At 42.2% G+C, this 20,748-nt stretch overlaps 2 protein-coding genes across 3 annotated transcripts in view; both read right to left on the reverse strand.

Moving 5' to 3' along the window:
* The window catches only part of LOC124001743 (E3 ubiquitin-protein ligase pellino homolog 2-like), a 46,994-nt gene extending 34,529 nt beyond the window's left edge, over nucleotides 1-12,465 (reverse strand). Inside the window, exon 1 of the mRNA XM_046308770.1 lies at nucleotides 12,115-12,465. Coding sequence (XP_046164726.1) covers nucleotides 12,115-12,191 — 77 coding nt within the window. The 5' untranslated portion in view covers nucleotides 12,192-12,465. The remainder of the gene's footprint in view (nucleotides 1-12,114) is intronic.
* A 5,020-nt stretch (nucleotides 12,466-17,485) lies between these two features.
* The window catches only part of LOC124001106 (kinectin-like), a 48,386-nt gene continuing 45,123 nt past the window's right edge, over nucleotides 17,486-20,748 (reverse strand). For both annotated transcript variants that reach the window (XM_046307658.1, XM_046307659.1), the window contains 2 exons: nucleotides 20,558-20,668; nucleotides 17,486-18,494 (listed from right to left, as the gene is read on the reverse strand). In XM_046307658.1, coding sequence (XP_046163614.1) covers nucleotides 18,465-18,494; nucleotides 20,558-20,668 — 141 coding nt within the window. In that variant the 3' untranslated portion in view covers nucleotides 17,486-18,464. The remainder of the gene's footprint in view (nucleotides 18,495-20,557; nucleotides 20,669-20,748) is intronic.

Consider the following 20,748-nt stretch of genomic DNA (forward strand, 5'->3'; position numbering starts at 1 on the left):
CTAGCTAGCTAAGTCTAATTACACTCCAAAAGGTCAATGCTAATGTGGCCATCATAAAGAACTATAAACTGGACGAGACTGCCAAATCGGGATTCGTCTGAGAAGAGCACACTTCTCCAGCATGCCAGTGGCCATCAAAGGTGTGCAGGGTAGCCTAGTGGTTAGAGCGTTGGACTAGTAACCGGAAGGTTGCAAGTTCAAACCCCCGAGCTGACAAGGTACAAATCTGTCGTTCTGCCCCTGAACAGGCAGTTAACCCACTGTTCCTAGGCCGTCATTGAAGATAAGAATTTGTTCTTAACTGACTTGCCTAGTAAAAAAAATAAATAATAATAATAATAATAAGTTAAATAAAAATACATTTGCCCACCGAAGTCGGTTACAACACCGAACTGCAGTCAGGTCAAGACCCTGGTGAGGACAAAGAGCACGCTGATTAGCTTCCCTGAGACGGTTTGACAGTTTGTGCAGAAATTCTTTCATCGACTGTCCAGGTGGCTGGTCTCAGACGATCCTGCAGGGGACGAAGCCTGATGTGGAGGTCCTGGGCTGGCATGGTTACACGTGGTCTGTGGTTGCGAGGCCGGTTGGATGTACTGCCAAATTCTCTAAAATGACGTTGAGGCGGCTAATGGTAGAGAAATTAACATTCAAGTCTCTGGCAAGAGCCCTGGTGGCACGCCAATTGCATGCTCCCTCAACTTGTGGCATTGTGTTGTGATAAAACTGCACAGCCTTTTGTCCCCCAGCACAAGGTGCATCTGTGTAATGATCATGCCGTTTAATCAGCCTCTTGATATGCCACACCTGTCAGGTGGATGGATTATAATTGGCAAAGGAGAAATGCTCACAGGGATAGACACATTTGTGCACCAATACATCTTGTTTTTATTTTGGTTCAGTGTACATGGGCAATATTGTAAGCTGCTAACTGCACACAGAGATGGTCTATGTGAAATGCAGATTTTATTACTTTTACTCTGGCAGTTTTGTGCAGTTACAATAAAAGATAATGACCTCTAACCATCTTTCTCCATTCCCTCTCTTCATACAGGCCCACTTTCACTATGTGGTGGGGAAGTTGTTCTGTCCTTAGCTGACAGAGATAGCAGATACAGAATCCACTCTGTTCCGAGTACATAGGCTCTCTATACACAGCGCACTGGGTCTTCCTGCAGGTAACAATGACTTCGATCAAATCACCTCAATAACTTAATCATTAGTGGTACTGAGTGTTCCTGTAATTGCATTGACGCTGTACGAAGGCATTGTTATTAGGACATTTGTCACATTGAGAGGATGACATGTTATTGACTTTCACCAACTGCTTTCTATTTGATTAGAAATATTGTTCTATCAAGGACTGTTCTATATAGAATTTGTACAAGTACCTTATGTAATTGGATAGCTCTCCACAACGAGAGTTGGGCATGAAATGACAGCAGGCTGTTCAATACTGGGCCCTACTGACTGACGAGTGGCGTGATCGGATACAGCTCGACTCAGTACGTTATCACTTATTTAGCTAAATTATTATCCTTAGTTGCTTCTTTTGATACACCAACAGTCTTTAAAAATCAACTGTTACACCTTGAATGCAACATCTCAACTCTGGCCTATGCCATTTCCTGACTGTTTTTACTCTCGCCCTCACGAGACAGGTCAGTGTGTGTGTAGAGAACATACGTCTGACAAGGTGGAGTCCGGCTTTTACTGCACCGCCCTGGACCACTACGAGGCAGAGGACGCCAAGTTGACAGGTGAGTCACCTTTGACCTTGACGCAACTTTCATGTAAGGCTTTTGGGGTCATGAATGTTCCAACTCATCATGTGCCTTACAGAACTCGGCACATATGTAGCCATCCACCTTCCTCAGTGGAATCCTGACCAGGGGTATCAAACTCCAATGCCTACGTACCTGTTGTGTTGGCGTAGTTACCAAACCAGTTGAAGGTGGTGACAGTGATGTGTCGCAGTGTGACCAACAAACAGCCACTGTGCTATCACCATGCCAGATGACGACAACCAAATAATATTCCTCCATCCTGGATCACGATAAAGACACACCTCGTCTCTAACTCTCTCTACGTTTGTTGAATACGAGCAAGTGAGTAGTGGGTTTGTATATGAAAGCGCGTGTGTATGACACACATTGTGTACAGTCGTGGCCAAAAGTTGAGAATGACACAAATATGAATTTTCACAAAGTCTGCTGCCTCAGTTTGTATGATGGCAATTTGCATATACTCCAGAATGTTATGAAAAGTGATTAGATGAATTGCAAAGTCCCTCTTTGCCATGCAAATTAACTGAATCCCCCAAAAACATGTCCACTACATTTCAGCCCTGCCACAAAAGGACCAGCTGACATGTCAGTGATTCTCTCGTTAACACAGGTGTGAGTGTTGACGAGGACAAGGCTGGAGGTCACTCTCATGCTGATTGAGTTCGAATAATAGACTGGAAGTTTCTGGCCAGGTCGCAGTTGCAAATGAGAACCTGTTCAACTAGCCTACCTGGTTAAATAAAGGTGAAAAAAAAAAAAAAAAAAAGGAGGGTGGTGCTTGGAATCATTGTTCTTCCTCTGTCACCCATGGTTACCTGCAAGGAAACACGTGCCATCACCATTGCATTGCACAAAAAGGGCTTCACAGGCAAGGATATTGCTGCCAGTAAGAGAGCACCTAAATCAACCATTCAACCATTCATCGGATCATCAAGAACTTCAAGGAGAGCGGTTCAATTGTTGTGAAGAAGGCTTCAGGGCGCCCAAGAAAGTCCAGCAAGCGCCAGGACCGTCTCCTAAAGTTGATTCAGCTGCGGGATCGGGGCACCACCAGTACAGAGCTTGCTCAGGAATGGCAGCAGGCAGGCGTGAGTGCATCTGCACGCACAGTGAGGCGAAGACTTTTGGAGGATGGCACAGTGTCAAGAAGGACAGCAAAGAAGCCAAATCTCTCCAGGAAAAACATAAGGGACAGACTGATATTCTGCAAAAGGTACAGGGATTGGACTGGTGAGGACTGGGGTAAAGTCATTTTCTCTGATGAATCCCTTTCTGATTGTTTAGGGCATCTGGTAAAAGGTTGTCCGGAGAAGACAAGGTGAGCGCTACCATCAGTCCTGTGTCATGCCAACAGTAAGGCATCCTGAGACCATTCATGTGTGGGGTTGCTTCTCAGCCAAGGGAGTGGGCTCACTCACAATTTTGCCTAAGAACACAGATCAGTGTTAAGGCAGGGATAGACTACACCGTTTGTCTGAGCTTGCCCCTCTACTCTGCACTCAGTGATGCAGTCCCCATACACACTCATCGACTCGGTTAGTCCTCCCCACTAATTACATCTTCTGTCCTCTATAGATTGTGCTGATACCCCACTAAGAACCTGGAGATCTTCAATGGTTCTGAGGGAGGTGACGTGGCCACCAACAGTGCCTGGGACACATTCCAGTATTACCACTGTCTGGAGAACAGCTAGTGCGTAGTCATGACCCCTCCAGAGACATCTGCCGCTACTTTATCTTCGACGTGCCAGCTCTGCTGCATCACAGAGCTAAAGGTATGGCACCGCACTCCAAACAGTGATGCAGGACTGCTTTAAATCAAATTAAACATACTTGTATGCTCATTTAAAAAGTAAGCACCAAAAGTATTGCCACAGTGATTTTTTTTTGTTGGTTTTGGCATTGAAATTTTACAATGACTATGAGGTTAAAGTCTTGACTGTCATACTTTCAAATTAAAGATTTTCATCTATAGCGGGTGAACAGTTTAGAAATTATAGCACTGTACATTGTCCCGGCATTTTAGGGGACCAATTGTATTGGGACAAATTCACGTGTATTAAAGCAGTTAAAAGTTTAGTATTTGGACCTATATTCTTAGCACACAACGACTGACTACATAGCATGTGACTCTACACATTTGTTGGATGCATTTGCTGTTACATGTCCTAATAATTTGAAAGATTGCTCAGAAAACCAGGTGTTTTTTTTACCCGATTATGACTTTAAGGCAATTAAGATAAGCAGAGTGAGGTGTTTACATGACTAATGCCCCACAGCCTTTTGCCATAAAATAATTGCGCTAGAGGGGATGGCTGCCGTTTTACGGGCTCCTGATCAATTGTGCTATTTTTGTGTGATTTCTTTCCGCTGATCCTAACTTTGTCATCAATAGTTGGCACTATGGTTGAATATTTTGCCAGTATTTTACAGATGTTTTATCCCGAGAACAAATCACTTCTCTCCCGGGTAACCCAGTATTTCCGCCCAAAACCATAAGTGTAACTAAATAGCATAGAAAATAGGCCTGTGCCTGGATTTGAAATACATTTCAAACCTGATGCTACCTGAGCCTGATGAGAAATATATTACATACATTTCAAACCTGATACTACCAGAGCCTCATGAACCATATATTAAATACATTTCAAACCTGATGCTACCTGAGCCTGATGAGCCATATATTAAATACATTTTGGAAGCCCTACATTAAAATACATTTTATGCGCACAAGTCCCAAAAAATACTAAATGATTGTGTCATTATCCAATACATATGATATAGGCTACTGCACATAATGCATGAAAAAAAAGAAAGCCCATAGATGTAGCTAGCTATATGCCCTTTTGGGTAAATCAATTAAAAAAGCTCCAGTAGGGTAATCTTTTTTTAGTGGGAATGACATTACTATTATATAGACTGGATTTACACACCTCCTTCAAATTATGATGAAGTTGGGAGAGAACATGCAAATCTGGTGCAGCACAAGTATAGGCTAGCGAATTTGATTTTACATTTTGAAATATAATAGGGCCTATTTCTATAATTAGTAGTAGGCTGACTCATACCTTTCATAATATTTCCTCCAATGTTGTTATAGCCTACCACCTCTTTCTCACAACAGTTAAATGAAATAAGTTGTCCTCATCTTCATCATTCTAATGACATGCTTAATATAATATAGTTGGTCTAGAATTATAAGTGAAAGCAGTCTCTCTTCACTAAGATTGAATGGATATGGTCTGAATAAAAAACGGTCATAGCCTACAGCCATCGGGCGTTCGCAATTCTTTCAAACTTCCCGTGAGTTCTATTGGCTGCTATATTTAGCATTCAGCAAACAAGAGTTTGCATCTCTCGTGGAATGGTCTATTGGTATAAGAAATGCAGACTGAAGCATTTATTTGGGCTGCAATTTCTGAGGCTGGTAACTCTAATGAACTTATCCTCTGCAGCAAAGGTATCTCGGTGTTCCTTTCCTGTGCCAGTCCTCACAAGAGCCAGTTTCATCATAACGCTTGATCCTTTTTGCGACAGCACTTGAAGAAACTTTCAAAGTTCTTGAAATGTTCCTTATTGACTGACCTTCACGTCTTAAAGTAATGATGGACTGTAATTTCTCTTTCCTTATTTGAGCTGTTCTTGCCATAACATTTGACCAAACAGGGCTATCTTCTGTATACCACCCATACCTTGTCACAACACAACTGACTGGCTCAAACTCATTAACGAAAGAAATTCCACAAATTAACAAGGAACACCTGTTAATTGAAATGCATTCCAAATACCTCATGAAGCTGGTTGAGAGAATTCCAAGAGTGTGCAAAGCTGTTATCAAAGGGTGGCTACTTGGCAGAATCTCAAATATATTTTAATTTGTTTAACACTTTTTTTGGTTACTACATGACTCCATGTGTGTAATTTCATAGTATTGATGTCTTCACTAATATTCTACAATGCAGAAGATAGTAAAAAAATAAATAAAGAAAAACCCTGGAATGAGTAGGTGTGGCCAAACTTTTGACTGGTACAGTATATGCCTATATCAATCTTGAAAAGGATGATCTATTTTGGATGTCATTTTAGGGAGTGGGAGTGTGTGATGAGTGGGGGAGCAAGTTGGTCGCTCTGGGAACAGATGGAGTTACTGTGATGACCAGAGCCAAGAATGGTGTGGTCAGCCGGCTGAAGGGGGGCAGGGCCTACATCATCAGCATCCACTGTATGGCACACCGCCTTGAACTGACCTTTTCGGATGCCATCTGGTCCAACCTAATGTTTCAGAAAGTAGAAGACCTCTTCAGTGGGCTCTACAACTTCTACCACAGCAGTCCACTGAACAGGGTAAACCTGGTAAACAGCTTCCAGGCTCTTGGGCGCACACCACTGGTGCCCACCAGAATTGTCGGGACCCGATGGGTAGGACACCCATTACGTGCACTGGACCACTTCCTGCGAGGTTACCAGGGGCGTGTCCAGCACCTGGAACAGGTAGTTATTCTAGATTGCCATGCTACGTACTCTAAAAGTCATCATCAATACGTAATGTCCAGTAAATAACAAACACGGTTACAAATTGGTAACATCATGTTTCAATGCTTTATGCACTGATAAAGTGTCATATGTCATATATCAGAGGTGTGCAGCAGGCCAAGGCCAGGAAATACTCCAGTACTGCGAGGGAGGAGGTTGTTATCCATTTCTGTGGCTTCAGATGAAGGAATTTCACTGAATAGAGGTGACAGCAAGACCCTCGTCACCTCACAAGACAAAACGCTTGACGGGCTAGTCGAGAGTATGAGTGACAGGTTCCAGGACGCCAGTGTTACGGGTCCTGTGTGCCACCAAGCTGGTCAGCTTCACCAACTGGCCAGAGTCAGGAGATGCAGCAGATAACTTTGTTTTATATTAAAGGGCAGTTAGGCTCAGGTTCATCATCATATTTTTATAGTTTGAGAATGAAAACTGCATGATGCTTGTTGTAATGTATACAGTAATTCTAGATTTTGGTGACACTGAAATGGAAACTCTGGTGGACCACAACAAGCCTGTTGAGACCTCTGGCATCCATGTTGAAAGGATCCCTGACCAGTGGATTGACGTTAAGTTGATTCAGCATCTGATAGGTTTACAAAACCTAATTTACTATTATGTTTGATCCATAAGTACATATAATATCAAATACTTCAGTAGAAGTTTGAGTTGAAGACTTCTTAAGTTGTATTCAGGCTGGGAAATTAAATCGTGCCACAGCAAAAAATAACCAGCATCTGATAAGTCTCTATTTTACCTGTATTTTTTCAGGGTATTTCTACTCAAAGTAAAGGATTTGTAGACCTGCTTCCCCTCTGTATCAGGAGAGCACCAGTTCTATGTCCACTGCACTTCTCATAATTGCATCTTACCATTGTTGTTGCCCTGTTTTGACTTCCATGTACGCTTATTCATTGTATCTGATATGTTTGGTTTATTCCATTGTGTGCCCACTGTTTGGCATTTTTTCACTATGTATAGGACTTTTGGTCAACTACAGTTGTTTTTAAAGTGTGCTCTACAAATAAACTTGATTTGATTAACCGTTGATCAATATAATAACAATTGTTTCAAATTTTGCTCTGGCCTCCTCTTTAAGTTTGTAATCAACATAATACCTTATCTCAATGAAACATACTGAAATTAATGTATATGTGACACAAAAAAACATGTAAAAAATATGATTGGCTGGTGGATTTTTTCATCTACCAGTCCCCTTGGCAGATAAGCTAAAAAGTTAATTTCGTACATTTCCCAACCAGAAGCCATGGATACAGGCAAACATCCTCACCAAGCTAAAGGCTAAAGCTGCCGCTTTCAAAGTGTGGGACACTAATCTAAGAAACCCCGCTATGCACTCAGCCAAACCATCAAACAGGCAAAATAATCAATACAGGACTAAGATTGAGTCCTACTACACCGGCTAAAACGCTCGGCGAGAATGAGGCAGGGCTTTAAAAATATTACGGACTACAAAGGGAAACCCAGCCACGAGCTTCCCAGTAACGCGAGCCTACCAGAGGAGCTAAATTGCTTCAATGTTACCTCAAAGCGAGCAATGAAGTATGCATGAGAGCACAAGCCATCCCGGACGACAATGTGATCGCGCTCTCCGTAGCCGATGTGAGCAAGACCTTTAAACTAGACAACATTCACAAACCCACGGGGCCAGACCGATTACCAGGACGTGTACTCAAAGCATGCACAGACCAACTTGCAAGTGCCTTCACTGACATTTTCAACCTCTCCCTGTCGGAGTCTGTAATACCTATATGTTTCAAACACACCACCATAGTCCCTGTGCCCAAGAAAGCGAAGGTAACCTGCCTGAATGATTACCGCCCCGTGGGTAGCCATGAAGTCCTATGAAAGGCAGGTCATGGCTCACACCAACACCACCATGCCAGAAACCCCAGACCCACTCCAATTTGCATACCACCCCAACAGATCCACAGATGAGGCAATCTCAATCGCACTCCACACTGCCCATTCCCACCTGGACAAAAGGAACACCTACAGTGGCTTGCAAAAGTATTCACCCCACTTGGCATTTTTTTCTATTTTATTGCCTTTTAACCTGGAATTAAAATGTATAATTTGATTTACACAACATGCCTACCACTGTGAAGATGCAAAATATATTTTTCTATTGTGAAACAAACAAGACATAAAAAATGATATTCATAAAAACTGAACTTAAGCGTGCAATACTATTCACCCCACCTAAAGTCAATACTTTGTAGAGCCACCTTTTGCAGCAATTACAGCTGCAAGTCTCCTGGGGTGTCTCTATAAGCTTGGCACATCTAGCCACTGGAAATTTTGCCCATTTTTCAACGCAAAACTGCTTCAAGCTGGATGGGTTTTGCTGGGGTACAGCAATCTTTAAGTTACAGTTTCTCAATCGGATTGAGGTCTGGGCTGTGACTAGGCCATTCCAATACATTTAAATGTTTCCCCTTAAACCACTCAAGTGTTGTTTTAGCAGTATGCTTAGGGTCATTGTCCTGCTAGATAGTGAACCTCCGTCCCAGTCTCAAATCTCTGAAAGACTGAAACAAGTTTCCCCTCAATAATTTCCCTGTATTTAGCGCCATCCATCATTCCTTCAATTCTGACCAGTTTCACAGTTTCTTCTGGACACTCTTTCATAAAGCCAAGCTCTGTGGAGTGTATGGCTTAAAGTGGTCCTATGGACAGACTCCAATCTCCGCTGTGGAGCTTTGCAGCTCCTTCAGGGTTATCTTTGGTCTCCTTGTTGCCACTCTGATTAATGCCCTCCTTGCCTGGTCCGTGAGTTTTGGTGGGCGGCCCTCTCTTGGCAGGTTTGTTGTGGTGCCATATTCTTTCCATGTTTTAATAATGGATTTAATAGTGCTCTGTGGGATGTTTGAAGTTTTAGATAATTTTTTATAACCAAACCCTGATCTGTACAGCTCTAAAACTTTGTCCCTGACCTGTTTGGAGAGCTCCTTGCCACTTACTTGGTGGTGCCCCTTGTTTAGTGGTGTTGCAGACTCTGGGGCCTTTCAGAACAGGTGTATATATACTGAGATCATGTGACACTTAGATTGCACACAGGTGGACTTTAATTATGTGACTTCTGAAGGTAATTGAATGTACCAGATCTTATTTAGGATCTTCATAGCAAAGGGGGTGAATGCATATGTACGCACCACTTTTCCATATTTTCATTTATTTCACTTCACCAATTTGGACCATTTCATGTATGTCCATGACATGAAATCCATTCAAAATTACAGGTTGTAATGCAAAAAAATAAGAAAAACACCAAGGGGGATGAATACTTTTGCAAGGACCTGTATGTGAGAATGCTGTTCATTGACTACAACTCAGCAATCAACATCAGTGCCCACAAAGCTCATCACTAAGGACCCTGGGACTAAACACCTCCCTCTGCAACTAGATCCTGGCTTCCTGACGGGCCACCCCCCAGGTGGTAATGGTAGGCAGCAACAAATTTGCCACGCTGATCCTCAACACTGGGGCCCCTCAAGGGTGTGTGCTTAGTCCCCTCCTGTACTCTCAGTTCAACCGACTGCATGGCCAACACGACTCCAACACCATCATTTAGTTTACTGATGACACAACAGTGGTAGGCCTGATGACCAACAACGAGACAGCCTATAGGGAGGTCAGACACCTGACAGTGTGGTGCCAGAACAACAACCCCTCCCTCAATGTGAGCAAGACAAACGAGATGATCGTGGATTATAGAAAACGGAGGTCCAAACAGGCCCCCCATTCACACTGACGGGGCTGAAGTGGAGCAGGTCGAGAGTTAAGATCATTGGTGTCGAGAGTCAACTTCCTTGGTGTCCACATCACCAACAAAGTGTCATGGTCAAACACACCAAGACAGTCATGAAGAGGGCACGGCAACACCTTTTCCACCTCAGGAGACTTGGCATGGGTCACCAGATCCTCAAAATGTTCTATAGCTGCACTATCGAGAGCATCCTGACTGGTTGCATCACCACCTGGTATGGCAACTGCTCAGCATCTGACCGTAAAGGCCCCCAACAAATTGTCAAAGACTCCAGTCATCCAAGTCATAGACTGTTCTCTCTGCTACCGCACGACAAGCGGTACCAGAGGGCCTACACCTAAGCCATAAGACTGCTGAACAATTAATCAAATGGCCACCCAGACTATTTACATTGACACAACCCCCCCCCCCCTCCCCCCTTTGTTTTTACACTGCTGCTCACTGTTTATTAATTATGCAGTCACTTTACCTCGACTAATATGTACCACACATTGACTCTGTACTGGTACCCCTGTATATGGCCTATTGTTATGTAATTTTCTTGTGTTACTTTATTATTTATTATTTTCAATTTTTTTCACTAGTTTATTTAGCAAATATTTCCTTAACTCTATTTATTGAAATGCATTGTTGGTTAAGGACTTAAGGACTAAACCCTGGGATTAAACACCTCCCTCTGCAATTGGATCCTGGACTTTGACAGGCCACCCACAGGTGGTGAGGGTAGGCAACAACACATCCGCCATGCTGACCCTCAACACACGGGCCCCTCAGGAGTAGGTGCTTAGCCCCCTTCTGTACTCCCAGTTCACCCACAACTGTGTAGCCACACCCAACTCCAACACCATCATTAAGTTTGCTGATGACACAACCGTGGTTGGCCTGATCACCAAAGACGATAAGACAGCCTACAGGGAAGAGGTCAGAGACCTAGCAGTGTGGTGCCAGGACAACAACCTCTCCCTCAATGTCAGCAAGACAAAAGAAGGTGATCATGACTACAGGAAACGGAGGGCCGCGCATGCCCCTATTCAAATCAACAGGGCTGTAGAGGAGACAGTCAAGAACTTCAAGTTCCTCAATTTCCCCATCACTAAGGACCAATCATTGTCCAAACACACCAACACGTGAAGGGGGCACAACAACACTTCTTCCCCCTCAGGAGGATGAAAAAAAAAATTGGCATTGGCCCTCAGATACTCTACAGCTGTACCGTTGAGAGAATCTTGACTGGCTGTATCACTGCTTGGTATAGCAACTGCTCTGCATCCAACTGCAAGCCACTACAGCGGGTAGTGTGTACGGCCCAGTACATCACCGGGACCGAGCTCCCTGTCATCCAGGACCTCTATACCAGGCGGTGTCAGAGGAAGGCCCTAACAATTGTCAAATACTCTAGCCACCCAAGTCACAGTCTGTACTATCTGCGATCACCCAGCACCAGAGTGCCAAGTCTGGGACCAAAAGACTCCTGAACAGCTTCTACCCCAAAGCCATAAGACTGCTTTACAGTTATTAAACGGCTACATTGACTTTCTGCTATTCGCCACCTACCTACATGTACATAGCTGGTAATCACCTAACCAAACCTACATATTACCTCAATCCCCCCCAAATACCTTATTTTATTGTCTCACTATTTTCTTACCAATTCGTCAATTTTCTTACTTTTTAACTGCATTGTTGGGTAAGGGCTCGTAAGCGGTTCAAGGTAAAGTCCACACTTTTCGTATTCATCGCATGTGTCAAATAAAAGTTATTAGAATTAGTTTAATATCCAATTACTAGTGTGCATGTAAGTTAACCCTATTGTCAACAGCTAAATCGAAGTTAAGCATTAATATTTATTAACAGAAAAAATATTTAACTCCAGCCCGTGTTTTCTGTGCAGGAAAAAAGTTGTGACGTTCACAAACATAGCTTCGACTTTTTCACCTAGCCTAAAAAATGTCAGCAAGCTGAACTGGTTGACTTTAGAAAATACACAAGCCTTTCTCCAACTTACCCTAATACTACCAGCTCTCCGTATTTTATTGGGTCTTTAGTCGGGCCGCAGTGTTCCTCCTGGCTTTGCGAAAACATTAGGCTTTTTCTTGCTTCTATGGACAGCAGGCGCCCCTCAATCTCAATGCACTCGCCCAAATTCAAAAGGAAACGATCATAGGAAATTCACTTCAAAGGGTGTAAGCAGCTGCCATTTCACACAATATCACGTCGTATACGTCTTTACAACCATATAGAGCCGTCTTATTAAAAAAAAAAATCGAATATAATTGTTTTTGTGTTAGATATGTTACAAGCAAGTCGTAATTAACGCAATTTGCCAGTTCAATCCGCTCTAAAAGCGGATGCATAAACAGCCAGGCACAGGGGTGGACCATACCATTCAGCAGTCCTTTACTTTAAACAGGGGGGACCTTTAGACAAATTCCTCTCATCACTTTTTTTGGACTCATTTATTTACACAACACTTTATCGATGTAAGCTGATATAGGGATATGATATTTTATTTTTCATCATTTGATTTCTATAATACATCTTAGTCAAATAAATACGATAAATTAGAACAGACGTCCCTTGTTCGATATCTCACATGGGCATGGCTAGAATGAGGCGGCACCTTCTATTATGTAAACAAAGAGTACTATCTGTCTATTCTTAAAGGGATCATAGCTTTCACATTTCACACTGCCACGTTCATATCATTTAGAAAAAACAGAACGTTTGAAACTCACACGTTCCTAGGCCATTTTTTATCATTTTCAGACCATAATAGCGTAGACTTAGATGAGACCTGTCCAATTATGGGCAGGGGGTCCAAGACGATTCCCATAGCTTGCAGAGCGCACCTATGAATGATTATTCTTTAGGCTGTCCACAAGGTGAGTATCCCAAAAACGCATCAATTTATGCCTGGATTTCTTCTCACGTGGACAGAAGTAGGTGGGGGTGCATATGACTATGTCTAAACATATTGACTGATTATCAGAATGCAGCATAAAACTGAGCAGTCAAAATGATATCCTCTCGGTTTTGTGTTGAGAGCAAGTGATGCAAATGTAAATACTGTGGACTGCTGTGACTAACTAGAATGAGGGGCCACAGGGATGACAAGGGTCGAATTAGACCATTCTCTATTTGGTCAAAGAAAAGTCAGCAGTTCAAGTGAATAACACATCAACTGCCGTTAGACACAATGCTGCAATCGGGTGACAATAATGGGGGAGCTGGGGAAAAGTTCCCTTTCAATATAAGTTAGTCTACCCCCAGGAGTGAATATCTCTGACCTACACCTTTGAGCTTCTAGCCTCACTTTAATGTGATTCACTGTAACACAATGGTGAGGTTCTGACCACTCATCAACTTACAGTATATGCAGCTAACGTTTCATGGGCCTGTTTTACCCATCTTCACAAGGCATCAATATTTTACTCTCCCTACCCCACTTGGAAATCTGCCCCTTTATGGCACACACTGCTGTCTCCTGCAAAAAGAGCCACATAACGGTCCATAAGTCATCCTATATTGTTAGATAGGTAACTGTATGTGTTGAGCATAAAAGAAAAGACAGCGCCATTCACTATTCAATACTTTTCTCGAACGTCTTACTTAGCTAAGAGTAGCAGAATCCAAACCAATGTTAAATTAACCTCACATTTTCAATTTAGGAAATCCCTCTGGTCTTCCTATCCTGTATGTCCAGTCATTGTCACACCTTTCTGGTGAATGTGCCACTTCTACAGTTCTGGCTGTATCAACAATTGACTGCCTCTGTCCTGTTTTCACAAGGCTCAGCTTGGCTAAGTGCCCCATACCTCCTAACTCTCCATTGTCAATAGCACATTTCAAAGTGCAATAACAGTTAACACAAAAACAAAAGGTCGGGGTGAGGGGGGGTCACGGCGGTCTAAGGAGTGTTACTTCATATGTAATGCATCATCAAAAGGAATTTTGGACTTTGATGTTATTCTTGATGTACTAATCCTGTCTATCTGTAAGCAATACTGCAACCCACTTTAAACCATGGCATTTGCTGGTTACATTCATAGTTCTCCATATCAGGCCATTAATAGTACTGTTACTACAGATAAACCTCCATGTCTGTCTGTATATTAGGATCAAGCTACTTGTGCTGTGAACACCAACTTTCTGCCCCCAGGCTAGTCTTAACAGCCTGGGGTATAATGACTATTGACTTTTGTGTGTGACAGTCTCTGTCCCCCCATTTCATTGAGAGCATACTGTCTGTTTAAAAGAGCACAGTAAGACTCCCTTTCCATACCCCCCCCCCGCCTCCACCAAACACACACTCGCAAACCAAATCAAATTTTATTCATCACATACACAGTTTAGTGTACACATACACACACTCAGAGTGGATGGATCAAAGGCTCTCTAGCACATACCACACTGATGGGAAGCAGATGCAGAGAGGGAGCTGCTCTGTTGAGATGGGTCTGGCTTGTTTGTGTACAAAGTCGGACATTTCTTGGTAATAGGCATGGAACAGAGACTATCACACAATAGTGACTAACTGTATGAGCCATGATGATGTAATAAAGACAAAGCTCCTATTTACTTCCTACTCCCTCCCTGCCTTCCCCTTGCATCCTCTTCTGTGGTTAAGTTTCCTATAAGTCTTAGAAGAGAGCGAGAGTGTGTACATGTGTGTGTTGTTAAGAGTTTGTGGGATGTGGGATGTGATTGTTCTAGATTACTATTTCGGCTACATTTCCATAACTTCACATGGTCCTCATTTAAACACTCGTATATACATTCCAAGAACAGGCATGAGTCATATTTAAACAGAGAGTGAGACATGCTTCACAGGAAAATGCATGCATGTGTGTGAGAAATCCAGTTTTGGGGAGTAGTGAACTACATGTACTTCAACTAGTAATTTAATTTTGCAGTAGCTTGGTGGTAGTTTAACTAAATTCCAATATTGGTAGTGTTTTCAGTTGTTCATAACGTTTTTTCATGTTGTGGTGTCGCTAACTACTGGAACTACACACAATTGTTTTTTAAATCCAATAAAATATGGGTGACAGGAAAGACTTGCATTGTCAGCAACAGACCTGGCTTATTCTCACTTGAAACACTTTTTGTGTGCCTAATGCTCACTTTTTTTGTGTTTAATAGGGCACAGTACACATTATGTTAACATCTGATTGAAGAGTGATCTGTTCTTGCAATTTGTAGTCTTACATATTAGGTGTAGATATATGATAATAATGATATTTTAGATGTGATAATGTTTATATATGATAAGTAGTTTGGTGTAGTGAACTACTTTTTCAAAGTAACTTTAGTTAAGTAAACTATATTTTTCTTTAGGGTAGCTTTAGTCTAGCTAAACTTCTTCCAGTGTGTAGTAATTGGTATTTTGGCAAACAATATTTTCAGAGTAGCTTCCCCAACACTGGAGAAATCTAGTGACTGGATTCCTGGAGATCTGCAGTGTAGGGAAGTTAATCAACTGTGTTTATTCCACAGGTTGCATACATCTGATAAGGGGTTTGACAGAGACACTGATGTACCATAGAAAAGGCCTCGCCTGTATCATATCAGTGTATAGAAGGGTATGCTGAGGTTATGGTGTGGTGCCTGTTTGTCGCTAGCTTGGTCTCCATGACAGGCCCACAATCAGCTGACTACAGCATGACAGTGTGGGAGAATGTTTGGAATGTGCTGATCCTGTGCTGCTTTCTCCCCTGACCCCTTAATGTACAAAAGTTGTCTTGTTACTCTGTGTTGCTCTTCTACAGTCCTGGAGGACCACATGCAGATTTACAGACAACAACAACAAGAGCAGAGCAATGACTGTACTCACTGTATCAAATCAAATTGTATTGGTCACATACACATGGTTAGCAGATGTTATTAGGAGTGTAGCGAAATGCTTGTGCTTCTAGTTCCGACAGTGCAGCAAATTATCTAACAAGTAATATCTAACAATTCCACAACAAATACCTAATACACACAAATCTAAGTAATTCATGGAATAAGAATATATAAATATATGGATAAGAAATGTTAGAGTGGCATAGGCTAAGATGCAATTGATAGTATAGAATTGTAGTGCTGGTAAGTTGACGCCACTCTGATATCCAATAGTTCTTCCCGGCTGTAAGTAATAACACTTAAGATTTTCTGGGCAAACAATGTAAGAAATAATACATAAAAAAAGAAAATACTGAAAAGTTTCCTAAGGACTAGAAGCGAGGCAGCCCTCTGTCAGTGCCATTTTCCTATATCTGTCTCACACACTGAATGTCAATCCCTTGGAACTGGTATTTCCTCTCCATCTAAGCTAATATAAAGAAGTTGGAGACAAACACTCACTCCCCACAGACAATTCTTTAAGATCTTTCAGCTCTTCCCCACCTCTAATATGTTGAATTTCTTTGGGAATGGGAGGTAAACCTTGGACGTCATTCACAGATCCACCGCTTGTACATCTACCACAGTGACAAACCTCATGTAATTTCCAGTTGTAAAGTATGACAGGAGGGGGCAGTCCTTGGTGATCCATTATGACAGCCACACAACAGCCATACCTCCTTTCAGTAAACATGATGAATCAATGTTTCGCAAGAGTGAGGTTAGAACCTCAACACAAAACAAAAGTGAGGTGTAGGATTCTGTTTTCACATGCAAAAGTGATTGCTTTTGAAAAAAATGCTTTATCTACCTTCCCAATGAATTCAAAAATATATTTTATGGAAAAGAGATGTTTCTGGACAACGCACCATAGACAACAAGACCGCATGGTGCAGATTACTGTTCCATTTGGGAAGGGCGGTCCTCCCTCACTGCCTTTGACCGGTGCACCACGTCTTCAGGTTAATATAACTCCCTCATACAAAGAGCACATAACTAAAATTACACCCACCACATGACAGTAAGATGTTTGTCTTGAAAGGGGAGGACAGCGTAACATTATTCTGCTTATTAGTCAGTCATGCAGCCCGTAGCACGTTTGTCATCAGAGCTGAGGGAATGGCCTTACCTTTTATTTGTAGTAAGTCAGGGTCTAATCTAATTGAATGGCACATTGCAGAGATACAAGATCATCCAGCCCAAAATTCAACCCCTAGTCGCAGCCCGTTACTTCTAGACTGATGGCTCTTCATAGGTCTGAAAGTATCAGATAAGTGAAAGCAAAAAACAAACACTTCACTCAAGCCTCTAGAAGGCAAAGTAGCACACTACATTTGGAGGTGGTGTCTAGATGTGTTAAGGGGTTGAATTTGTATGTGCAGGATAGACAACATTTTAACAAACAAATAAAGGGATATGGACATTGGTGCCCCATGGTGGTATGGCAAAGGAAGTGCAGTCAAGAGAAGCAGAACTAAACACAGGACAGCGAGCAGATTTATCAAGCATCCCTTTAATTAACTGTCACCTGTTACAAAAAAAAAGAAATATTCCATGTTAATGAAATTAGCAACAATATAGCGAGTGTTGATTACAGATGATATGGGACACCTCTTCCTAAAGTAGTTACAGTAGGATTAAAACCTCTATTCTGTAGACCTGTCCTACTGCTCCCACAGCGAGGATGGGTCACAGCCTCCCTCCTACTGGCTCTGCACTTAGACTTCCTCCATGGTTAGTTACTTAGTGACCCGTCTGACATGCTGGGACCCTCCCTCATGCCCTTGCCCCCTCCAAAATACCTCAGCCAAAGTATGCATATACAGTACCTATGTATTCATGGATCAATGCACATTTACAGTTTGTGAGCTGTCAGCAAAGGAGATCAATAATTGTAGTGTAATGTCAGCAGGTCCTAACAGTTACTTTTTTAGCAATACATTTTTCCTTTTTTAACTTAAAAAAGGAAAGAGAACCAAAGTTAATTTAATGAAGTAGGAATCCACTTCATCACCCTCTGGACAAAGAAAACTAACAGAGAAAAAATTTACATCTGTATTCAAAGATTTCCATTGAAAAAGGGGGGTAAACGGGGGGGAGATGCCACAGTCTGACATGTGTAGGATGTCTTTAGCACTGGCTGTGCTACTGTACGGATCATGAGGAATGTGGTGGGACTTTGGAGTAGTAAGGTCTGGTTTGGTGTCCGGAGTGTGTGTGTGTAGCGTGAGGGAGCCCCTCTCCTCTGGGGCCCAGCGAAGTCTCTCCCTGACCCTGCTGAGGAGGAGCAGCTGGAGGTCAGAGGTTACAGGTCAGTGGCAGGCAGTGAAAGAGGTTCAGCAAGAGGCTGCCTACAGTACAGGTGCGGGGAAAGAGAGGAGTGTGACAGGAGAGGAGGCCATGATAGGAGAGGTGGTGGGGAGGTTGGGGGTGGTCTTTGTAGTAAGATTGGGAGTGTCCATCCTCCCCTCCCTATACTTCAGGCGAGTCTTTGTCCGATTCCTGAGAGAGAAAAAGGAAGCACGGTTTAAGACCTCTTTGTGTGTTACAAGAAAGACTTGCTTGACAGTTACAACCCAGATTTAACAGATGTGCTTGGAAACTGTTCATACTTATTATTATTCTCCTCCTGCTGGAACCTGAAAAAAAACATTGATACTACTTGTACTTTTTACACTACATCCATATTTGCATAAATTCCTATGTATTTCAACAGCCATAGACTGAATGGTAAAACGTTGCACCGTGCCTAGATTTCAACCATTTATGCTTTTTGAACTGTAACCATTTTAAAATGTTCATAAAAGATCCAATGGGCTTCAATGGAAAGGATTTGGATCTGCCATTGCTCTTGAACCGTTAAAGCCACAAACACCAAACCAACGTTGAAATGTGCAGACTGACTCAACTTAGATGGCTTTTACAACCCAGCTTCTTGCAACCATTCAGAAACTATAAAGATTGTTGTATCCCCATTCATTTCAACGGTGGAATGCTGGATTCAACATTATAAACTGAAATCACTGACACAACTTTTAGAATGTTCAAACTAAAACATTTTGAGATCTTGAAAACACAATCTATGGCTTATGATGCTATAATACTCACTCTAGCCTACTATACTAGCCAATTACAGTGCATCCAGAAATGATTCATACCCTTTCACATTTTCAACATTTTGTTACATTACAGCTTTCTTCTAAAAATGGATTAAAACAAAAATGATCTCATCAATCTACACACAATACCCCATAATGACAAAGCAACATTTTTATTTTTAAAGTAAAAAAATAAATACTAATAAATTGCACATTTACATAAGTATTCAAACCCTTTACTCAGTACTTTGTTGAAGCATCTTTGGCAGTGACCACAGCCTTGAGTCTTCTTGGGTATGACGCTACAAGCTTGGCACACCTGTATTTGGGGAGTTTCTCCCATTCTTCTCTGCAGATCCTCTTAAGCTCTGTCAGGTTGGATGGGGAGCGTCACTGCACAGCTATTTTCAGGTCTCTCCAGAGATCTTTGATCGGGTTCAAGTCCGGGCTCTGGCTGGCCCACTCAAGGACATTCAGAGACTTGTCCCGAAGCCACTCATGTGTTGTCTTGGCTGTCTACTAAGGGTCGTTGTCCTGATGGAGGTGAACCTTTGCCCCAGTCTGAGGTTTCTGAGTGCTCTGGAGCAGGTTTTCATCAAGGATCTCTCTGTACTTTGCTCCAGAGATGGTTGTCCATAAAGGAACTCTGGAGCTCTGTCAGAGTGACCATCGGGTTCATGGTCACCTCCCTGACCAAGGCCCTTCTCCCCTCATAGCTCAGTTTGGCTGGGTGGCCAGCTCTAGTTAGAGTCTTGGTAGTTCCAAACTTCTTCCATTTAAGAATGATTGAGGCCACTGTGTTTTTGGGAACCTTCAATGCTGCAGAAATGTTTTGGTACCCTTCCCAAGATCTGTACCTCGACACAATACTGTCTTGGAGTTCTACGGACAATTCCTTCAACCTCATGGCTTGGTTTTTGCTCTGACAAGCACTGTCAACTTTGGGACCTTATATAGACAGGCCTTTCCAAATCATGTCCAATCAATTTAACTTACCACAGGTGGACTCCAGTCAAGTTGTAGAAACGTCTCAAGGATAATGGAAACATAATGCACCTGAGCTCAATTTCTCATAGCAAAGGGTCTGAATACTGTAAATAAGGTATCTGTTAAAAAAAAAAAATTATAATACATTTTCAAAAAAAATAATCTAAAAACACTTTGTTTCAGTGTAGAAAAAATGTTTTTATTTCATTTGAGAAAACCTGTCCAAAATAATAAATACGAATGCATTGTATATATCCCACTATAATAACTACACAACTACAAACCACCCCAAAATAGGTCACTATAACTAACCCACAACCTATGAAAACCATATTACTATCATTACCACTTCACAACCATAAATATTGCAAGAGTAGCAAGCGCACACATTTACTTCAGTAAATGTCCTTTTCTATATTTTAAAGCCTTCATTTGATGGCTGTATTATCTAAATGCGGATCCATAATAAATACGTCGTACCGCCTCCTGTCTCTTGGTGAGTTGCCGGTTGACGGCCTGTTGCAGCTGCTGCAGTTCCCTCACAGTTTGGTTCAGCCCTGCAGTCTTCTTCTCCTTCCTGTCAATCTCCTCCTGAGGGACACAGTGACAGGTTGGTTACTACCCTGTAGTCACTTTAATATAACTTGTCAATAAAACTACCCCTATTTAAA

The sequence above is a fragment of the Oncorhynchus gorbuscha genome, linkage group LG17 (assembly GCF_021184085.1).
Source record: "Oncorhynchus gorbuscha isolate QuinsamMale2020 ecotype Even-year linkage group LG17, OgorEven_v1.0, whole genome shotgun sequence".
NCBI classification, from domain to species: domain Eukaryota; kingdom Metazoa; phylum Chordata; class Actinopteri; order Salmoniformes; family Salmonidae; genus Oncorhynchus; species Oncorhynchus gorbuscha.